The 20,567-nt window shown below is 41.4% G+C and overlaps 1 protein-coding gene across 8 annotated transcripts in view; it reads right to left on the bottom strand.

Annotated features, from left to right (window-relative positions):
• Positions 1 to 20,561, bottom strand: part of LOC144280680 (uncharacterized) — a 47,035-nt gene extending 26,474 nt beyond the window's left edge. For 4 of the 8 annotated variants that reach the window (XM_077843012.1, XM_077843022.1, XM_077842963.1 and 1 more), the window contains exons 1-2: positions 8,910 to 11,856; positions 5,083 to 5,308 (exon numbers count right to left, since the gene is read on the bottom strand). In XM_077843012.1, coding sequence (XP_077699138.1) covers positions 5,083 to 5,308; positions 8,910 to 9,214 — 531 coding nt within the window. In that variant the 5' untranslated portion in view covers positions 9,215 to 11,856. Of the gene's footprint in view, positions 1 to 4,972; positions 5,309 to 8,909; positions 11,857 to 20,466 lie in introns of those variants that run through there. The other 4 variants (XM_077842984.1, XM_077843004.1, XM_077842994.1 and 1 more) reach the window with 2 other exon arrangements.
• Between the last annotated feature and the right edge of the window lie 6 nt (positions 20,562 to 20,567).

Genomic DNA, 20,567 nt, shown 5'->3' with positions numbered 1-20,567 from the left:
AGAGAAAAACAATTGAAAGACCATGAGGAAAGGTTAAGGGAAATAAGTGACAGCCTCAGGAGGAAAAATCTACATTTAATTGGGGTTCCAGAGGGCGCCAAAAGGGAGAGATGACCAGAAAGCATATTTGAACAAATCATAGCTAAGAACTTCCCTAATCTGGGGAGGGAAACAGGCATTCAGATCCAGGAGATAGAGAGATTCCCCCCCCAAAAAATCAATAAAAACCATTCAATACCTCAACATTTAATAGTGAAACTTGCAAATTCCAAAGATAAAGAGAAAATCCTTAAAGCAGCGAGCCACAAGAGATCCTTAATTTATATGGGGAGAAATATCAGATTAACAGCAGACCTCTCCACAGAGACTTAGCAGAAAAGAAAGGGCTGGCAGGATATATTCAGGGTCCTAAATGAGTAGAACATGAAGCCAAGAATACTTTATCCAGCGAGGCTCTCATTCAGAATAGAAGGAGAGATAAAGAACTTCCAAGATAAGCAGAAACTGAAAGAATATGTGACCACCAAACCGGCTCTGCAAGAAATATTAAGGGGTACCCTGTAAAAGAAAAAGGAAACCCAAAGGAAAAATCCACAAAAACAGGGACTGAATAGGTATTACAATGACACTAAATTCATATCTTTCAATAGTTACTCTGAACATGAATGGGCTTAATGATCCCATCAAAAGACGCAGGGTTTCAGACTGGATAAAAAAGCAAGACCCATCTATTTGCTGTCTACAAGAGACTCCTTTTAGATCTAAGGAGACCTCCAGCCTGAAAATGAAAGGTTGGAGAACCATTTATCGTTCAAATGGTCCTCAAAAGAAAGCAGGGGTAACCATCCTCATATCAGATAAATTAAAGTTTATCCCAAAGACTGTAAAAAGAGATGAAGAGGGACACTATATCATACTTAAAGGATCTATCCAACAAGAAGACCTAACAATCATGAATATTTATGCCCTAATGTGGGAGCTGCCAAGTATATCAATCAATTAATAAGCAAAGTAAAGACACATTTAGATAATAATACACTAATACTGGGAGACTTCAACATGGCGCTTTCTGCAAATGACATCTTATAACCACATCTCCAAAGAAACAAGAGCTTTGAATGATATACTAGACCAGATGGATTTCACAGATAAATGCAGAACTTTGCATCCGAACGCAACTGAACACACATTCTTCTCAAGTGCACATGGAACTTTCTCCAGAATAGACCACATACTGGGTCACAAATCAGGTCTCAACCGATACCAAAAGATTGGGATTGTCCCCTGCATATTTTCAGACCACAATGATTTGAAACTTGAACTCAATCACAAGTTGAAACTTGGAAGAAACTCAAACATGTGGAGGTTAAAGAGCACCCTGCTGAAAGATGAAAGAGCCAACCAGGAAATTAGAGAACAATTAAAACGATTCATGGAAACTAATGAGAATGAATATACAACAGTTCAAAATCTTTGGGAAACAGCAAAAGCAGTCCTGAGAGGGAAATACATTGCAATACAAGCATCCCTCAAAAAATTGGAAAAAACTCAAGTACACAACCTAACCTCCCACCTAAAGGAACTGGAGAAAGAACAGCAAATAAAACCTACACCCAGCAGAAGAAGAGAGTTAATAAAGATTCGAGCAGAACTCAACGAAATAGAGACCAGAAGAACTATAGAACAGATCAACAAAACTAGGAGTTGTTGCTTCTTTGAAAGAATTAATAAGGGCAGCCCAGGTGGCTCAGCGGTTTAGTGCCGTCTTCAGCCCAGGGTGTGATCCTGGAGACCCAGGATCGAATCCCACATCGGGTCCCGGCCTGGAGCCTGTGTCTCTGCCTGCCTGCCTGTGTGTGTGTGTGTGTGTGTGTGTCATGAATAAATAAATAAAATCTTAGAAAAAGAAAGAATTAATAAGATAGATAAACCATTCGCCAACCTTATTAAAACAAAAGTGAAAAGACTCTAATTAATAAAATCATGAATGAAAACGGAGAGATCACAACCAATACCGAGGAAATACAAACGATTTTAAAAACATTATGAGCAGCTATACACCAATAAATTAGGCAAACTAGAAGAAATGGATGAGTTTCTGGAAAACCACAAGCTACCAAAACTGGAACAGGAAGAAATAGAAAACTTGAACAGGCCAGGGAGGAAATTGAAGCAGTCATCAAAAACCAGGAGGAAATTGAAGCAGTCATCAAAAACCTCCCAAGACACAAAAGTCCAGGGCCAGATGGCTTCCCAGGAGAATTCTATCAATTGTTTAAAGAAGAAACCATACCTATTCTACTAAAGCTGTTCTGAAGGATAGAAAGGGATGGAATACTTCCAAACACATTCTACAAGAGCAGCAGCACCTTAATTCCATTACCAGACAAAGACCCCACCAGAAATAAGAATTATAGACCAATATCCCTGACAAACACAGATGCAAAAATTCTCAACAAGATACTAGCCAGTAGGATCCAACAGTACATTAAGAAGATTATTCACCATGACCAAGTGGGATTTATCCCCAGGATGCAAGGCTGGTTCAACACTTGTAAAGCAATCAATATGATAGATCATATCATCAAGAGAAAAAACAAGGGGATCCCTGGGTGGCGCAGTGGTTTGGCGCCTGCCTTTGGCCCAGGGCGCGATCCTGGAGACCCGGGATCGAATCCCACGTCAGGCTCCCGGTGCATGGAGCCTGCTTCTCCCTCTGCCTATGTCTCTGCCTCTCTCTCTCTCTCTCTCTCTCTGTAACTATCATAAATAAATAAATTAATTAATTAAAAAATTTAAAAAAAAAAGAGAAAAAACAAGAACCATATGATCCTCTCAATAGATGCAGAGAAAGCATTTGACAAAATACAGGATCCATTCCTGATCAAAACTCTCCAGAGTGTAGGGATAGAGGGAACATTCCTCAGCATCTTAAAAGCCATCTATGAAAAGTCCGCAGCAAATATTCTCAATGGGGAAACACTGGGAGCCTTTCCTCTAAGAGCAGGAACACGACAGGGATGTCCACTCTCACCACTGCTATTTAATATATTACTAGAAGTCCTAGCCTCAGCAATCAGACAACAAAAAGAAATAAAAGGCATTCAAATTGGCAAAGAAGAAGTCAAACTCTCCCTCTTCACAGATGACATGATATTGTACAGAGAAAACCAAAAGACTCCACCCCAAGATTGCTAAAACTCATACAGTAATTTGGCAGTGTGGCAAGATACAAAATTAATGCCCAGAAATCAGTGGAATATCTATACACTAAAAATGAAACTGAAGATAGAGAAATTAAGGAGTCAATCCCATTTACAATTGCACACAAAAGCATAAGATATCTAGGAATAACGAACTAGGGGTGGTGGAAGGGGAGGTGGGTGGGGGGTGGGGGCGACTGGGTGACGGGCACTGAGGTGGGCACTTGATGGGATGAGCACTGGGTGTTATTCTATTTGTTGGCAAATTGAACACCAATAAAAAATAAATTTATGAATAAAAAAAATAAATTGAAACCTGTTCAAAAAAAAAAAAAAGGTACCTAGGAATAAACCTAACCAAAGAAGTAAAGAATCTATACCCTACAAACTACAGAACACTTCTGAAAGAAATTGAGGAAGACACAAAGAGATGGAAAAACATTCCATGCTCATGGATTGGAAGAATTAATATTGTGAAAATGTCAATGTTACCCAGGGAAATTTACACATTTAAGGCAATCCCTATCAAAATACCATGGACTTTCTTCAGAGAGTTGGAACAAATAATCTTAAGATTTGTGTGGAATCAAAAAGACCCCGAATAGCCAGGGGAATATTGAAAAAGAAAACCAGAGCCGGGGGCGGGGGGGCATCACAATACCGGATTTCAGGTTGTACTACAAAGCTGTGATCATCAAGAAAGTATGGCACTGGCACAAAAACAGAGAATCCACAAATGGGCCCTCAATTCTATGGTCAGATAATATTAGACAAAGCAGGAAAGACTATCCACTGGAAAAAGGACAGTTTCTTCAATAAATGGTGCTGGGAAGATTGGACATCCATGTGCAGAAGAATGAAACTAGACCATTCTCTTACACCATACACAAAGATAAACTCAAAATGGATGAAAGATCTAAATGTGAGACAAGAATCCATCAAAATCCTAGAGGAGGACACAGGCAACACCCTTTTTGAACTCAGCCACAGCAACTTCTTGCAAGATACATCTATGAAGGCAAGGGAAACAAAAGCAAAAATGAACTATTGGGTCTTACTCAAGATCAAAAGCTTCTTCACAGCCAAAGAAACAGTCAATAAAACTAAAAGACAACCTAAAAAAAAAAATAATAAAAATAAAATAAATAAATAAAAGACAACCTACAGAATGGGAGAAGATATTTGCAAATGACGTATCAGATAAAGGGCTAGTACCAAAGATCTATAAAGAACTTATTAAACTCAACAGCAAAGAAACAAACAATCCAATCATGAAATGGGCAATTTCTGTGAACAGAAATTTCACAAAGACATAGACATGGCCAACAAGCACATGAGAAAATGCTCCGCATCCCTTGCCGTCAGGGAAAAACAAATCAAAACCACAATGAGATACCACCTCACACCAGTGAGAATGGTGAAAATTAACCAGACAGGAAACAACAAATGTTGGAGAGGATGCGGAGAAAGGGGAACCCTCTTGCACTCTTGGTGGGAATGTGAACTGGTGCAGCCACTCTGGAAAACTGTGTGGAGGTTCCTCAAAGAGTTAAAAATAGACCTGCCCTACAACCCAGCAATTGTACTGCTGGGGATTTACCCCAAAGATACAGATGCAGGACACCTGCACCCCAATGTTTATAGCAGCGATGTCCACAATAGGCAAACTGTGGAAGGAGCCTCGGTGTCCATCGAAAGATGAATGGATAAAGAAGCTGTGGTCTATGTATACAATGGAATATTACTCAGCCATTAGAAACAACAAATACCCATGCTGGGGCTTCTTCACTGCGCGGGTGGTGGTTCTTCTAGACTCAGGAGTGAGTACAGGTCCCGCTGGGGAGCATGAGTTTCCTCTTTCTCGTCTAAACGTGCTCACCGCAGTCTCCTCTTCCTCCATGGCCGAAGTGTGGGGGTCGCTACGAGCCCTAAAATACCCGCGCCCTCGCCTGCACCCCAAGTACATGCGGACGTCGCGGTGGGAGGCCGGGTGTGCGTCCCCATCGGTTTCCAATCGCAGCGAGGCTGGTCTCTGCCCTCGGCACTTTGTGTGGGTTCTACGCTGACTCCTCGGCGTCCTGCAGAGCCCCATTCTGCCAGGTGACCTGTGGTGATGATGTAATAGGGAGAGCAGAGAGGAGGCAGATGGGGAAGGAAAGAGGCAGAAATAGTGGAGGTCAGGGAGGATCAGAAAGGTTGGGAAGAGGAGCACCTGGATGGCTCAGTGGTTGAGCATCTGCATTCGGGTCAGGACATGATCCCCGGGTCCTGGGATGGTGTCCCGTCCAGTCCCGCTTGGGGTCCCCCCAGGGAGCCTGCTTCTCCCTCTGCCTATGTCTCTGCCTCTCTCTCTCTCTGTGTGGCTATCATAAAAAAAAAGAAAAAGAAAAAAAAAAGAAAAGGAAGAAAGAAAAAGGTTGAGGAGAAAGCAACAAGAGGGGAAACAAGTGTCCCAGTGGGGCAGAACAGGTGTGAGAGAAGGAGAAGGGCAGAAAGAGCAGGACAGGAGAGAGGAACAGAATGAGGGGAAACCCAGGGGAAAAGAGGACCTCACCCCCCCCCACCAAAAAAAAGAGTGTCAAAGAAAAAAAAATGTAATGATGCTTGTTAAAGGTGGTAAGGCAGGGATTATTCAGGACCATTGCCCCCCAACTGTAAGATTTACGGTTGGGGAGAGAGATTGGACTCAGCCCTGACTACATCCTGGGCAAGTGGGAATTCGAAGATAAGGAGCAAGGAGGAGATTCCTGCATGGAAAATTGCCAACAGGAAACCTCACGGGTAAGTGTGGTTCTGGCTAAACAGACCGAACAGGATTCCTGCTGACAGGCCAGGGTGATCAGACATAACCTGGGGAATGGTGGGGGGATGAGGATAAGGAGGGTGGAAGGTTCTGGATAAACTAACTTTGCAGGATTCTTACCAAAGCTGATTTTTTTTAAAGATTTAATTTATTTATGAGAGAGAGCTCACAAGCACACTCAAGCACGCCCATGTAGGGCGAGGAACAGACATGGAGGGAGGGCAGACTCCTGAGAAGCAGGGAGCCCAAGGTAGGGCTTGATCTCAGGATGACCTGAGCTGAAACCAAGAGTCCATCCCTTAACCTACTGAGCCACCCAGGTGCCCCGCCAAGGCTGATTTTGTAGAGAAGTGTATAGATGCGCCTAGAAGAGGGTTTAAGGATCTGGCTGACTAAAGTTTGGTGAGGCAAAGTACCTTTGTTAAGAGACAGAGTGAGAGAAAGAAATCTGGGAGATAGGGATGCCTGGATGGTTCAGTGGTTGAGCGTCTGCCTTTGGCTTGGGTCATGACCCCAGGGGTCCTGCATCAGGCTCCCCCACAGGGAGCCTGCTTCTCCCTCTGTATCTCTGCCTCTTTCTGTGTGTCTCTCATGAACAAATAAATAACATCTTTTTTTAAAAAATCTGGCAGACTGACATGCAGAATAAGGGAAACACATCCTAGTGAAGAAAGAGGGCGTATCTGGATCCAGATGAGCACTAAGTTGTTTGGATATGGATGTCATTAAGTTATAACATTGATGGGTGGCTTTATAATCTAAGAAATTGAAGTTTGTTTCAATTATACAGATAAGGATGACGCGTCTAAAACTCCTGTCTCAAAGGCTTGAGCATTTTATGATTATTTGTATGAGAAGATACCTTCCAATTGCAATCCCTATTCAGCCAGGGGACAGCAATTGATTTAGTCAGTTGGGGTCACCCTCTTCCCTTTGCCTGGGTTGGGAAAGGGGAAGGGAGGGGCCCTGGGACAGGACTTGATTGTCCCTACACGTTTCCTTTTGAAAGGAGCGTTGAAACTGTTGGTTTAGTGATGAATTTACTTTTTTTTCCCTCATTTCTTTATATTTAATTCATTATTTTTGAAACTAGGATAAATCTTAAGTTTACTCAATTTCTACTTTGAGAATAATTATTTTTTTTTAAGTTTTTTATTTATTTATGATAGGCACACAGTGAGAGAGAGAGAGGCAGAGACACAGGCAGAGGGAGAAGCAGGCTCCATGCATCGGGAGCCTGACGTGGGATTCGATCCCGGGTCTCCAGGATCGCGCCCTGGGCCAAAGGCAGGCGCCAAACCGCTGCGCCACCCAGGGATCCCCTACTTTGAGAATAATTATTAATAAACTTCTGAAATAAGCTTGGTAGGATCCTATAATCAATTCGTCTTCCTGCTATAAGTATGAAATTTTTCTAAACTTTGACTTCATTATATTTTTGAAAACATGCCCAGACTTTTTCGCTTTTAAGTGAATTGTGTCTGGTTCGGATTGAGGCCCACTGGCTTTCTCATTTCCCCTCTTGAAAGCCATTCTCTTCCTTGCTACCTTCCAGAATGCAAGCCACTAAAAGTTGGCTTTTACTGTCTTCATATCTTGTCTCCACTTGTCACAGGAACCCCATCCGGTCAAGCCTTCAACAATCACTATGCCCCTGAGACTTTCTCTTTCAGAATCACCAGGGACCCCATTTCTCAGCCCAGGATTGAATCTCCTGGCTTCATCCTGCTTTTCCTGTCAGAAGCAGGTGGCACATGAGACCACTCTCTCTTCCTTGACACGTTTTTCCTTGGTTTGAGGACATCCCACTAACCTTGACTACTCTACCTACCTTTTGGTTTTCCTGATCACCTCTCACCATCCCTGCTGGTGTCTGCTGAACTGCCTGGTCTCTGAGTGTGGGGCACCCCACAGCTTAATCCTTGTACCTCTTCTCTGTCTACCCCCTGCCTTTCCTCATCACCTCATCTCCTGGCTCTCAACATCACCTGCATATGTCCCAGTTTCCCCTCTCCTCCAGACTTCTGCCCTGAACTCCATCCCATGTCCAGCTGCCTCTACATCTCTGCTGGAACACCTGGGGCATGTCCATCTTATTTGTGCAGAACTGGCTCAAGCTCCCCCAGTCACCCTCCTCCTGCGCCCCCCACATCTAGGTTAAGGGTGACCCTGTACTTCCTGAGGCCTAGATGCACATCTTGGCGTGATTCTAAGTATAAGATACTATATTATTTGTAAATGTTTTAATGTATAAGATGAAAAAAGTTTGATGTTTGCTTAAAGTGAGAGGAGGAATACATGTTTTCTTTTTATTTTATTTTATTTTTTTTTGTTTTTTGTTTTTGTTTTTGTTTTTGTTTTTTTGGAATACATGTTTTCTAAACTTCTTTCAAGATGTGAGAGGCAAATGTTGGAAGACCACACCCTTCCCCATCTGCTACCCCAGCTGCCTCTCTGACCTCCTCTCCTGCTGGTCCCCTCCTCACCCTGCTGCAGCCATGCTGGCCTCTACCCCTCACCCTGCTGCAGCCATGCTGGCCAGGCTTGCTCCTGCCTCAGGCTATCCCTCTGCCTGGGACTGTCTGGCTCCTCAGATGCAGGTGGCAAACAGCGTCCTCCCTCGAGTCCTCGATTTGATACTATCTTCTCTGATACCCCTTGACTCCCTCCCTGTTTCCTTCTGCCCCTTCAGCAAAGCCCTGGGTCCTCCGTTTCTGAGGCTGACAGCAGTTCCTGATCTAGGGAGAGGGGAGGGGGCCCTGCTCTGTGTGGGGTGTGGTCAGGACGGGTCTGTGACCTGGAGGGGAGTGTGGGTCCAGCCCAGGTCCCCACTGCTACAGTGAAAGGGGGGGTACTTCCCCGGAGCAGGGGCCAGTTCTGAAGAATGGGCTGGGAACACTCACTTGTGTTGGTGTCTGGAGGGGTTCATGGTCCCTGAGTCTCCTCCTGTGGCAGTGGCAGCAGGGACTGTTGTCTCCCCAGGGAGAGGTCTTCCCATGTGAGGTTGTGGTACAGGAAGGACAGAGATTGATTCTAAGCATTCAGCTGCATATTCTTGACCCTCAGGACTCAGGACTCTCAAGACTGATCTTGTCTGAGGAAGAAGGAGGAAGGGAGGAGTCAGGCATGGCTGTTTGTCAGGTAAAGTCATATTGTTGGTTGTTTTTCCATCTCTCCCTCCTGCTGTGCCCTTCTTGGACTCGCTCATCTTCTCTGACTCTGACGTGTCCACCTGAGCTGTGTGTGTCCACACTCCCCAGGCCTTCCCTCAGTCTCTCTCCATGTAGATTCCATCTCATGGTGTCCCAGTGATGTGGAGCCTGTGAGGACCCCTGGGCGCATCCTCCTGGGCTTCACAACAGGCATGGGTTGGAGATGAGTGTGGGCCCCATGGTGTCAGGACAGTTGGGCAGCAGAGGTTGTTTTAGGGACTGCTTCTGCATGCACTGTCAGCCTCTGTATACCGGGATCAAAGGACCTATACATGGAAGTCACGTGTTCATGGGCATAAATAGTTGGTAAAATTTTTGAAAACGAGACCAATGGGAGAAAATCTGTGCCACTAAAGAAAGGAGTATTATTTTTAGTATATTGCTTTAAGTTCTGCTTCAGTGAACACCTTTCATCCCTGAATTTAACATACCCAGGTCTTTGACATTTTTTTTCTTTCCCTCTTCTTGTAATGGTCCCCACTCAGGCATTCTGTGCAGTGGTGAGATCTGGGAGGCCTGGCCGGCCTCTTTTCTGTGCCTTAATTTGGGGGAGATGCATCCAATGTGTGCTCTTGGTCATGATATTTGGTGAAATATTCTTGCTTAAAAACATGGCTTTTTTTTTTTCACCTTTTTTGGTGATTGTTAATTTTCCACTAATGTTTCAAGTGTTTTCTGCAGCAATCCATATTTTTTTTTATCTAATTCTGTTCAAGTAGTGTGTACCAGTAATAAATTTTCAACTCTTGAATCCTTGTAGATTATTAGTTTATTAGTGGAGTAAACAAACTCAATCATATTTTTTAATGCCTAAATGTCTAAATTTAGGAGAGCAAAATTATATTTTTGACCATAAGTATTTAATAGATATTGGAATGAAGGGGCCAATGTATCCTTACATGTTTTACCACTTGTTTTAAAGCCTAAGATAGACTAATTTTGACAAACTAAATCAAGTACAATTTATATATTAGTTTGACCCAAAGAGACTGAATACACTATAAGCAAAAAATGATGAAAAATTTCACCCAAAAAATCAAGAGAAAACTCCTCTTATTTCTGTTTCAATTTAAGTGTGTATATTTATGTGTGCATGAATCCATGGATGTGCAGGCCCATGGTTTTTATAAAAGACACTTCATACTTTTGTAAATAAGTTTTAAATCTTTTTAACAGTTGGAATTACATCTGAAATAATTTCTATGGCTTTAGGTTATTTTTACACTATTACATCAGTGATTAAAATTATAGTAAGAATAGTAATACATTATGTTTGTGTATGTGTTTGTGTGTGTGTGTATAGTGACCTTCCAGGCAATTCCTTGTTATTATCCTTGAACTTGTTTCAAGTTTTCTCAGTTTGAGAACCCTCCACGAATGCACTTTAGATGGTATCTGTTACTTAAGTATTTAATTCTTATGTTCAATTTCAAAGCCCAGACCTCTGTGATCAGAAGTTGACTGCCACTTCTTAGCTACCTGACCCAAGAATAGTTTCTCAGAGTAACTGTGAGACAGGTGAAATTTGTAATTTCAGTAATTTGAGAACCGTTCTTTCTTTCATGAGCTATTCTTTTGTTTTATCAGCTTGGATGTGTAAAGCATTTAGAGTAATGCCTAGTACACGGGACATGTTGAAAAACCATTAGTCATTGCTGTCACTATTGTTATTACAATTTTTAGATTCCATGCTTTCTTTAAAGCTACCATGGGTATTGTCATCTCTGAGGATACCACTTGTATTGTAGTTCATCTAGATGTTGAATATCACTGAGTGTGTAGAACATAATATCTCACATTTCTAAATGGATAATACTGTGTTGAACTTGTGTGTGTTGGTATGTACTTCTTGTATTATCTACAAAAATGAGAAATCCACAACAATTTAGAGACTGTCCTAACCTCTTTTGGAAAAAGTACAATAAGTCAATTAGGGACACTTAACTTGCTTGGAAATATCTTCTGTGGATCTGTAAGAACACCACTTCAACCAAATCTATCCTTCACATCTCTCTTCTTCTCATTTTATGTGAAGATAAGAACTTTTTCCACAGCTCCTTGGTGAAATGTGTTCTCATTTCAGGGATGGTTGACCTTTAGTGATGTGGCCACAGAATTCTCGAGGAGTGAGAGTGCCTGGACCCTGCACAGCAGGAATTGTACAGGGATGTGATGTTGGAGAACTATAGGAACCTGGTCTCTCTGGGTGAGGATAATGTCCCTCCAGCAGTGGGGATCTGCCCTTGGCTATTTTTGCATTTTCCCTTGTTTGCCTCCTGGGAGCCCCTGCCCTGCTTGATTGAGATTGAAGCCTTGATGCAGAAATGATAACTTCTTGAGATGCCTGGGTGGCTCAATCGGTCAAGCATCTGATTCTTGATCTAAGCTTGAGTCTTGATCTCAGGGTCATGAGTTCAAACCCTATGTTGGGTTCCACGTGGAGCATGGAGCCAACTTAAAAAAGAAATGACAAGCTTCATAGTATACCATCTGGACTTTACACTTCCTCTTTCTTCAGGTCATCTGCCCATTTCATGATACATCAGGAGTGTTACAGAACTTAAGTATGCGTAAAACCTTCCAAGCTTTTACATACCCGATTCCGTTTTCTAGTCTTGTGGCTCTTAGAAGAGAGTGAGGTTTGCATATATTGTTCTGTTTTCTGTGCATTCAGAGAAGGAGACAAGCAGTGGAGGAATTTGTGAAGTGCTTTTTCTAGATCCACCTATAATGTCCTTACTCAGCTGAATAAAGGGGTTGAATTTTGGAAAAGCCACAGTGCATCATGTTTCTGTTATGTGATAAGCAGGAATCTTATCTGATGGAATTAAGTCTTTCTGACTTTTTTTTCTTAAGATTTTATTTATTCATGAGAGACACAGAGACAGAGACATAGGCAGAGGGAGAAGTAGGCTCTGTGCCGGAAGCCCCATGTGGGACTCGATCCCAGGACTCTGTGATCATGCCCTGAGCCAAAGGCAGACGCCCAACTGCTGAGCCACCCAAGCATCCCTAAATATTCTTTTTGAAGTAAGGGAAAGAGCCCTGGACTGTGGAGGGCAAAATAAAAAACAAACAAAACGCAAATGAATGGGAATGTGTAACAGGTTGTGTTGGGCTGGAGAGACTGGGGACCTCAAAACAGCCGACCAGAGGCCAGCAACCTCCCAACAATGCCGCCTTGCTGCCCTACCCTAACTTAGCTTCCGAAACCCGAAACCCATAATCCTTGCCCTAACCGAAATGCCACCCTGCCCCCATCTTCCCGTCGAAAACGTTTTATAAACCCCCCTCCGGTTTGCTGGGGCGCGACTTCCCTGGCTGGAGCTTCTCGGAGTCACGGAACCTCTCCCGGGAGCGCTCCCCATTAAAGCACTTTTAAACCTACCGCCTGGCTCTGCTGTCTTTAATTTTCTCCGACGATCATTAAAAGAAAACCTAACAGGTGGGAACACAGGCAGGCAGAGAGGAGGCCACACCATTAATAGTGTTTGAGAGGGACATCTGGGTGGCTCAGGGATTTGGGCGTCTGCCTTTGGCTCGGGGAATGATCCCAGGATCCAGGACGAAGTCCTACATCGGGCTACCTACAGGGAGCCTGCTTCTCCCTCTGCCTCTCTCTGTGTGTCTTTCATGAATGAATAAATAAATCTTAAAAAAAAAAAAAGTGAGAAACTGCAGTGGGAGAGTTCTGTGAGAAAACAAAGGCTTCTTTCTTGTGAGCTCTCGGAGGAAATGTTTTTCTCCCTCTCCATATCAAACTTTTTCAGACATGTAAAATATACCCTTTCACACTCCAGTGGTGGTGCTGCAACTCCAACAGAGATGAAAGCAAAGCTCTTTTTTCTTAATGAATGAATTGCTGAATACAGTATTATTATCCCAAGATTTTATGGTAGGCTGCATTTTTTTCTTGACGTATGGTTGACATACGTTATTATGTTGGTTTCAGGTGTACAACATAGTGATTCCACAATTACATGCAATACAAAATACCGTAAGTGTAGTTACCCTGTGTCACAGCACAGTATTATTATAATATTACTGATTATATTCCCTATGCTGCACTTTTCATTTTTGTGACTCATTTTATAACTGTAAGTTTGTACCTCTTAATCCCCTTCACTGAATTTGCTCATTGCCCACCTCCTCCCCTCAGACAACCATCAATTTGTTCACTGTATTTATGAGTCTATTTCTATTTTTTTTGTTTGCTCATGCATTTGTTTTGTTTTTTATATTCCACATATAAGTGAAATCATGATATTTGCCTTTTTCTGTTTGATTTAGTTCACTTAACATAATGCCTTGTATATCCATTCATGTTGTACAGATAGCAAGATTTCATTCTTTTTTTATGACTAATAATATTCCATTGTATATGTATGCCATACCTTCTTTATCCATTCATCTATCCTTGAACACTTGGGCTTCTTCCATACTTTGACTATTGTAAATAAGCTGCTATAAATATAGGGGCACATGTATCTCTTCAAATGTGTATTTTTGTATCCTTTGTGTAAATACCTAGTAGTGTAATTCCTGAATTATAGGGTAGTTCTGTTTTTAACTTTTTTTTTTTTTTAACTTTTTGAGGAACCTCCAAACTATTCTCCAGAGTGGCTGTACTAGTTTGCATTCCTAGAACAGTGCAAGACGGGTCTCCTTTCTCTGCAGCCTCACCAACACCTTTTGTTTCTTGTGTTTTTAATTTTAGCAATTCTGACAGGTGTCAGGTGGTATCTCATTGTGGTTTTGATTTGTGTTTCGCTAATGATGAGTGATGTTGAGCATCTTTTCATGTGTATGTTAGCCATCTGGATGTCTTCTTTTTTTACCTCTTTCTTACGGTATTTCCTTTCCACTCAGAAAGTCCCCTTAACATTTCTTGTAGGACTGGTTTAGTGGTCATGACATGAACCACTTTTTTTTAAATATATTTTTTTATTGGAGTTCGATATGCCAACATATAGCATAACACCCAGTGCTCATCCCGTCAAGTGCCCCCCTTCAGTGAACCACTTTTTAATGTTGCAAAATGCCTATTCTGCATGAGTTTATAACAATATTGAGAAAAATATTTTATTTCTATGTTTTATTAATACTCCCTTATTTTCCCATTGTTATTTTTGATTTGAAATTTTGTGTTAAAATTTAGATTATTCATTAGATAATGTTGGTACAGATCATTTGTCTTTACAATATATCGTGTGCTTTAGAACTTTTTTAAAGATTTGCTTATTTATTTTGGAGAGACAGAGAGCACAAGAGGCAGCAAGTGGGGTGAGGAACAGAGGGAGAGAATCTTGAAGCAGACTCCCTACTGAGTGCAGTCTAATATAGGGCTCAGTCCTACACCCCATGCGATCATGACCTGAGCCAAAAGCCAAGAGTCAGAGGCTTAACTGAGACACCCAGGTGCCCTTCCTTTAGTACTTATTAATTCACATATATAGTAATATGTATATATATTTTTTCCTCCTCAAATAAGAGACAGCTATGTGGGACGCCTGGGTAGCTCAGTGGTTACGCACCTGCCTTCAGCTCAGGGCGTGACCCTGGAGTCCTAGGATCGAGTCCCACATCGGGATCCCTGCATGGAGCCTGCTTCTCCCTCTGCCTGTGTCTCTGCCACCGTCCCTCCCTCTCTCTCTCTGTCTCTCATGGATAAATAAATAAAATCTTTTTTAAAAAAAGAGACAGCTATGTATTTACTGACATTTGTTGGTGCTGTGGAGTTTTGGTGGAAACACATCCCTTTTTTAAAGCTAACTTAAGTTTCTACAAAGCATTTTTGTCATACGTTATTTATTTTTTTTTTGGAACTAGGCTTCCCCCAAATTAATTTGAATTATATGTAATCACTCCTTCTCCTTTTTTTTTTTTTAAGGTTTTATTTATTTATTAGAGACACAGAGAGAGAGAGAGGCAGAGACACAGGCAGAGGGAGAAGCAGGCTCCATGCAGGGAGCCTGACGTGGGACTCAATCCCGGGTCTCCAGGATCACGGTCCGGTGTTAAATTGCTGAGCCTCTGGGGCTGCCCATCACTCCTCCTTTATTAACAAAACAAAACAAAACAAAACAAAACAAATCCTACTTCAGGAATGCATGGGTGGCTCAGTGGTTGAGCATTTGCCTTCAGCTCAGGGTGTGATCCCTGGGTCCTGGGATCGAGTCCTCCATCGGGGTCCCTGTGAGGAGCCTGCTTCTCCCTCTGCCTGGGTCTCTGCCTCTCTCTTGAATAAATTTTAAAAATCTTTAAAAATAAATTCTATTTTATTGGTGTTTCTAGAAATTGAAGGTCATGGTTGAGAAGTTGCTTAACTCTGTTCAATATAAGTATTACTCTTGATGAAATATTGTTTTTTAATATGAAATATTTATATTTAGCAGCTACAATAGGAAACTGATGGTTCTTTATATCTTATAGCTATCCCTTCTATACTTTTCATCAAAAAATTACCACCACAAGAGAACAATAATACAGGATAAGTCTTCCATACAGTAATGTGGGAAAGGCATGCAGGCCATGATATTAAAGATTTTTGCATCAGGGTACTCCAGGAAAGCATGTATGACTTTGAGTGTCAGTGGAAAGATGAAAGAAACTACAAAGGATTTCCTGTGAATTATAAAGATCATCTCAGCAGTAGAAGAGATCAATCTGGTAGAAGGGATGAGGAAATAGGCTTGGATTAAGCTTGCAGGATGAACTGCCCATATGTCAAACTGAAGGGAAAATTTATACATGTAATAAAGCTGAGAAGTTTTTCAACAGTGGATCCTCAGTTTTACCACTTCAAAGAATTCCTCCTAGTGTCCAAACCAACATTTCTAATAAAGATGGGAGTGATTTTATGTATCCTTCGATACTGACACAAGACCATGAAGCAAAAAGGGAAAAACTTTACAAATGTAATGAGTGTGGCAAAGCTTATTATCAAGTGTCACACCTCAGTAGACATCGGATGATTCATACTAGAGAGAAACCTTACAAATGTAATGAACGTGGTAAGGTCTTCAGTGAAAATTCATATCTGGCAAATCATGAGAGAGTTCATTCTGGTGAGAAATTCTGTCAGTGTAATGAGTGTGGCAAAACCTTTACAGTGGATTCAAGCCTTAGTAATCATCACATAGTAAATGCTGGAGAGAAATCCTCCAAATGTAATGAATGTGGTAAGGTCTTTAGTCATGGTTCATACCTTGCACATGATAGAAGAATTCATACCGAAGGGAAACTTTACAAAGGTAGTAAGTGTGATAAAGTCATCTTCAGTCAACAGTTAAGCCTTGCACGTCATGAGAGATTTCATAATGTCAAAAAGCTTTCCAAGTTAACGACTGTGGCAAAGCCTGTTCTTACCACTGACAACTCGCTAGCCATCAGGGAATGCATACTGGAGAGAAATCTTATAAATGTGATGAGTGTGGCAAAGCTTCAGTAAACATTTAAGCCTTGCAAATCATCAGAGAATGCATAATGTTAATAAAGTTTACACATGTAATGACTGTGGCAAAGCCTTTTCTTACTGCTCAGAACTCACTAACCATCAGGTAATGCACACTGAAGAGAAATGTTATAAATGTACTAAGTGTAGTAAAACCTTTACTTGGTTCTCACCAGTCACTAGACATCAGATAATTCATACTGGAGAGAAACCTTATAAATGTAATGAATGTGGCAAAGCCTTTTCTCGGGTATCACATCTCAGTAGACATCAGATGTTTCATACTAGAGAGAGACATAAAGGTAATAAACATACTAATGTCTTCAGTCAGAATCCAAGGCCTGCAAGTCATGAGAGAATTCAGCCTACCAGGTAACCTTACAAATGTAAATGGTTGTGCAGAACCATGAGGGTTGACACCAGAGTCCACACTAAACAGAAAATGTAAAAACATTTATGTTAGCAGCTTTGCCTAGTCCTCATAACTCCCTAAACATTAGAATATACATCTTTGATGAAACCCTGTAAATGTAATGTGTGTGCCAAGTCTTTATCCAAAGATCAAAACTGAAACATTATATTGGAGAGCAATCTCATAAAGGTAGTTCATAGTAAGGCCTTGTTTCAAACACCCATGCTTTTGGTGTCAGAGAATCAAACCAGAGACGAACCATACAACTGTACTGAACTTGGAAAGGTCTTGGAGCAAAGGTGAGTCCTGAATATTGACCAAAGAATTCTTTACAAATAAAATGAACATATTAATTTCCTTAATTTTCACAACAGACTCCACATTGGAATATTTATACAGAGAATAAGTCTCTATTTCTCTAAGATTTATCTGAGTTCTCACATACTGCAGAATAAATACAAGTCAAAATATGTTAAAATCCATATGTCATGATCTATATCAAAAGAACAAATATGTGGAAATGGCCAGTACTCTTAATTTTACAAGGTATTTTATTCAATTATTTGAGGTTTCCCTAGAAATCTCATTATCTATGAGTCTCAACGTGACATTTGGAAGCTGTTGGTAGGTTTTCCTTCTTGGTCTTTCATCATGGTCTTTGGGAAAGGAATCACAAAGATGGATGATCCTACTTCATTAGCTGAGATTCATTCATACTTATGTTCCCTTTTAGAACAAAGACACTTCCTTTTAAAATTAAATATTACCTGAATTAGGGAAGATTTAGGGTGTAGAGAATACTGCCAAATGATGCTGTAAGTCATCATACTCATTGTATTCATGGGTGCCCTTCTATAGACAGACTCATTGTGGTTTACAGGAAAGGAATGCTCTACCAAATGATCATGAAATAAGCAGCCCAAGATATTAAGAGATTGGGATTTATATGGGAGAATAGTAATAGGTTATTGGGGAGTCATTATGTGGTAGAAATAATACAGGGACATCGTGGCTTGTACTTCAAAGATTAATGAAAATTAGTCTTATTTTTGACAATTGGAGAGAGAACAATTACCAGGAGAGTTAATCAAAATAACCAGTAGAGTTTATGCATGTATATGATTCACATTTAACTGTTGGTATAACTTTTGCTGCATTTTTCACCTCTATTGAGGTATAGTTGTCAAGTAAAACTATGATATTTAAAGTGTACATTGTGATGATTTGATATACATATACATTGTAAAAGGATTTTCCCCATGTAGTTAATTGCTACAGCTGTCACTTCACATATTTATCTTGTGTGTGTGTGTGTGACAACACTTAAGTTCTCTCATAGCCAATTATACAAGAGAATGTTGGTGCATGTCCTACATTAGCTCCTTGGTCCTTTAGAACTGAAAGCTTGTACCCTTTTACCAACCTCTCCATGTTTCCCTGAACCCCCAGCCCTGGGAACCACTTCTCTAGTGTTTCTATGAGTTTAATTAACTGATTTTTTTTAAGTTTATAGAGCTCTATGGAATGAGCCTGTCAGCCTCCCCTGATTGATTTTTTTATAAGTCAATGCATTTGAAGTAGCAGTCACCTCTTTCAGACTTTACAGACCAGTTTTGGCAGGTAAAATCCCTTTCCAGCTAGGTCCTCAAACTAATGGAGTTGCCTCTGGAATCCTGTGCCAGTGGGTCACATGGCTAAAGCAAGGTCACATGGCTCCTGCCTCATCCCCTCTAGTGGGGGGAAGGGGCATAGTCACTGCATATGTGTGCTATGCCAGGACATTCTCAATTTACCCAAAAATATATTAAATCTGCTAATTTCCCTACTAAACATTGTATTTCGATTGACTGCCAGTTCTCTATGGATGAAATTTTCCACAGGTAAGGATGAGAGAAAACATATGTAGTAGATGGTAACTAACAGATACTGCCAGAAAAACTATTTTCCCGGTACAAATAAATTTATTGGATATTTGATAATCTAATTTTACTTTCCTTAGGGTTCATTTATTAAAGTGCATACTTCCCTATAGAATGCCCTTAGAAATACTGCAAAAGTGATTATTCTTTAAGTGAAAATAAGTCCCAAAGTCTTTCAAAAACATCCTATTTTACAGGCTTTGTAAACATTCAGAGAGAAAAGCTAAAATATATTACAATTTGTAAGCAAAAAAACTTCATAATTACTTTCCAAGGGATGTGTAGTGATTTTGAAATTATATTTAGATATTGATTTAAGTATATTATGATGTAAACAAGTCAATCTCAGGTATTTGAAGGTAATTCATATCAGGTATGTAATAGAATATTATAACAAACGTTATACAGTATAACGAGGCAATTTATAACGATTTCTTAAAAGGTACTGTTGTTCGGGCACCTGGGTGGCTCAGTCCATTGAACATCTCACTCTTCATTTCAGTTCAGGTCATGATTTGAGGTCTTGAGATCTCGCCCCACCTGGGGCTCTGAGCTGGGCCTGGAGCTCGCTTGAGATTCTTTCTTACCCTCTGCCCCTCCCCCCATTCGCACTTGCTCTCAAAAAATAATTTGGGGGCCTGGGGGTAGGCAGCCTGGGTGGCCCAGCGGTTTAGCGCCGCCTTCAGCCCGGGCATGATTCTGGAGACGCGAGGTCGAGTCCCACGTTGGGCTCCCTACATGGAGCCTGCTTCTCCCTCTACCTGTCTATTTCTCAGGAATAAATAAATAAAATCTTATAAAAACATTTTTTTAAGTTACTGTTGTTTTTAAAGCAGTGGTTGGTAACCCAAACTATCCTATACCTCAGCCCTCCAAGCCTCATATCCCAGGTCTCAGGTCTCCTCCCTATGAAAGTCTTTGGAACGGAGCCCAGTGTGGAGTTTGGCCTCCTGGGTGAGTGGGGAATAGAAAAATGCCATTTTGTTGGGTGTCAGTATAGCATTGCCCTTTCTCCTCAGGGAGAGTTCTTTAATTTTGTTTTGTTTTTTAAGATTTTATTTATTTATTCCTGAGAGACACAGAGAGAGAGGCAAAGACACAGGCAGAGGGAGAAGCAGGCTCCATGCAGGGAGCCTGACGTGGGACTTCATCCGGATCCCAGGATCATGACCTGAGCCACCCAGGTGCCTCATCCAGGAAGAGTTTTGTATTTCACATTCTAACCTGTAATCCCTACACAGAAAACTCTATAGTTACACAACTAAACTCTTATTAAATTGATTCTAACTGTAGGAAATGTTCCCGGACTCACCGCGTCCCCACAGACCAGTTCCACAGATCCCAGTTCCCTGACCCCCGAATTGTTTCAGCTTCCCAAGGTTTTACCTTAGAATTGTTAGAAACAGTGACATAAGCAGGAAGCAAGGCTGCTCCTGAACATAACAAAGAATAAGTTTTACCCACAGAGGAAACACCTTGGGAACGCTTGGAGGGACGGCAACCGCTCTCCCGCATCCGGTGCGCCAACCGGGCCACGCCCCCTGACGGTCGCGCGGGCGAGGCCC

The sequence above is a fragment of the Canis aureus genome, chromosome 1, assembly GCF_053574225.1.
Source record: "Canis aureus isolate CA01 chromosome 1, VMU_Caureus_v.1.0, whole genome shotgun sequence".
Lineage (NCBI taxonomy): Eukaryota > Metazoa > Chordata > Mammalia > Carnivora > Canidae > Canis > Canis aureus.
Note: the sequence above shows the minus strand (reverse complement) of the source record. Positions and strands in the feature narration are given on the sequence as shown.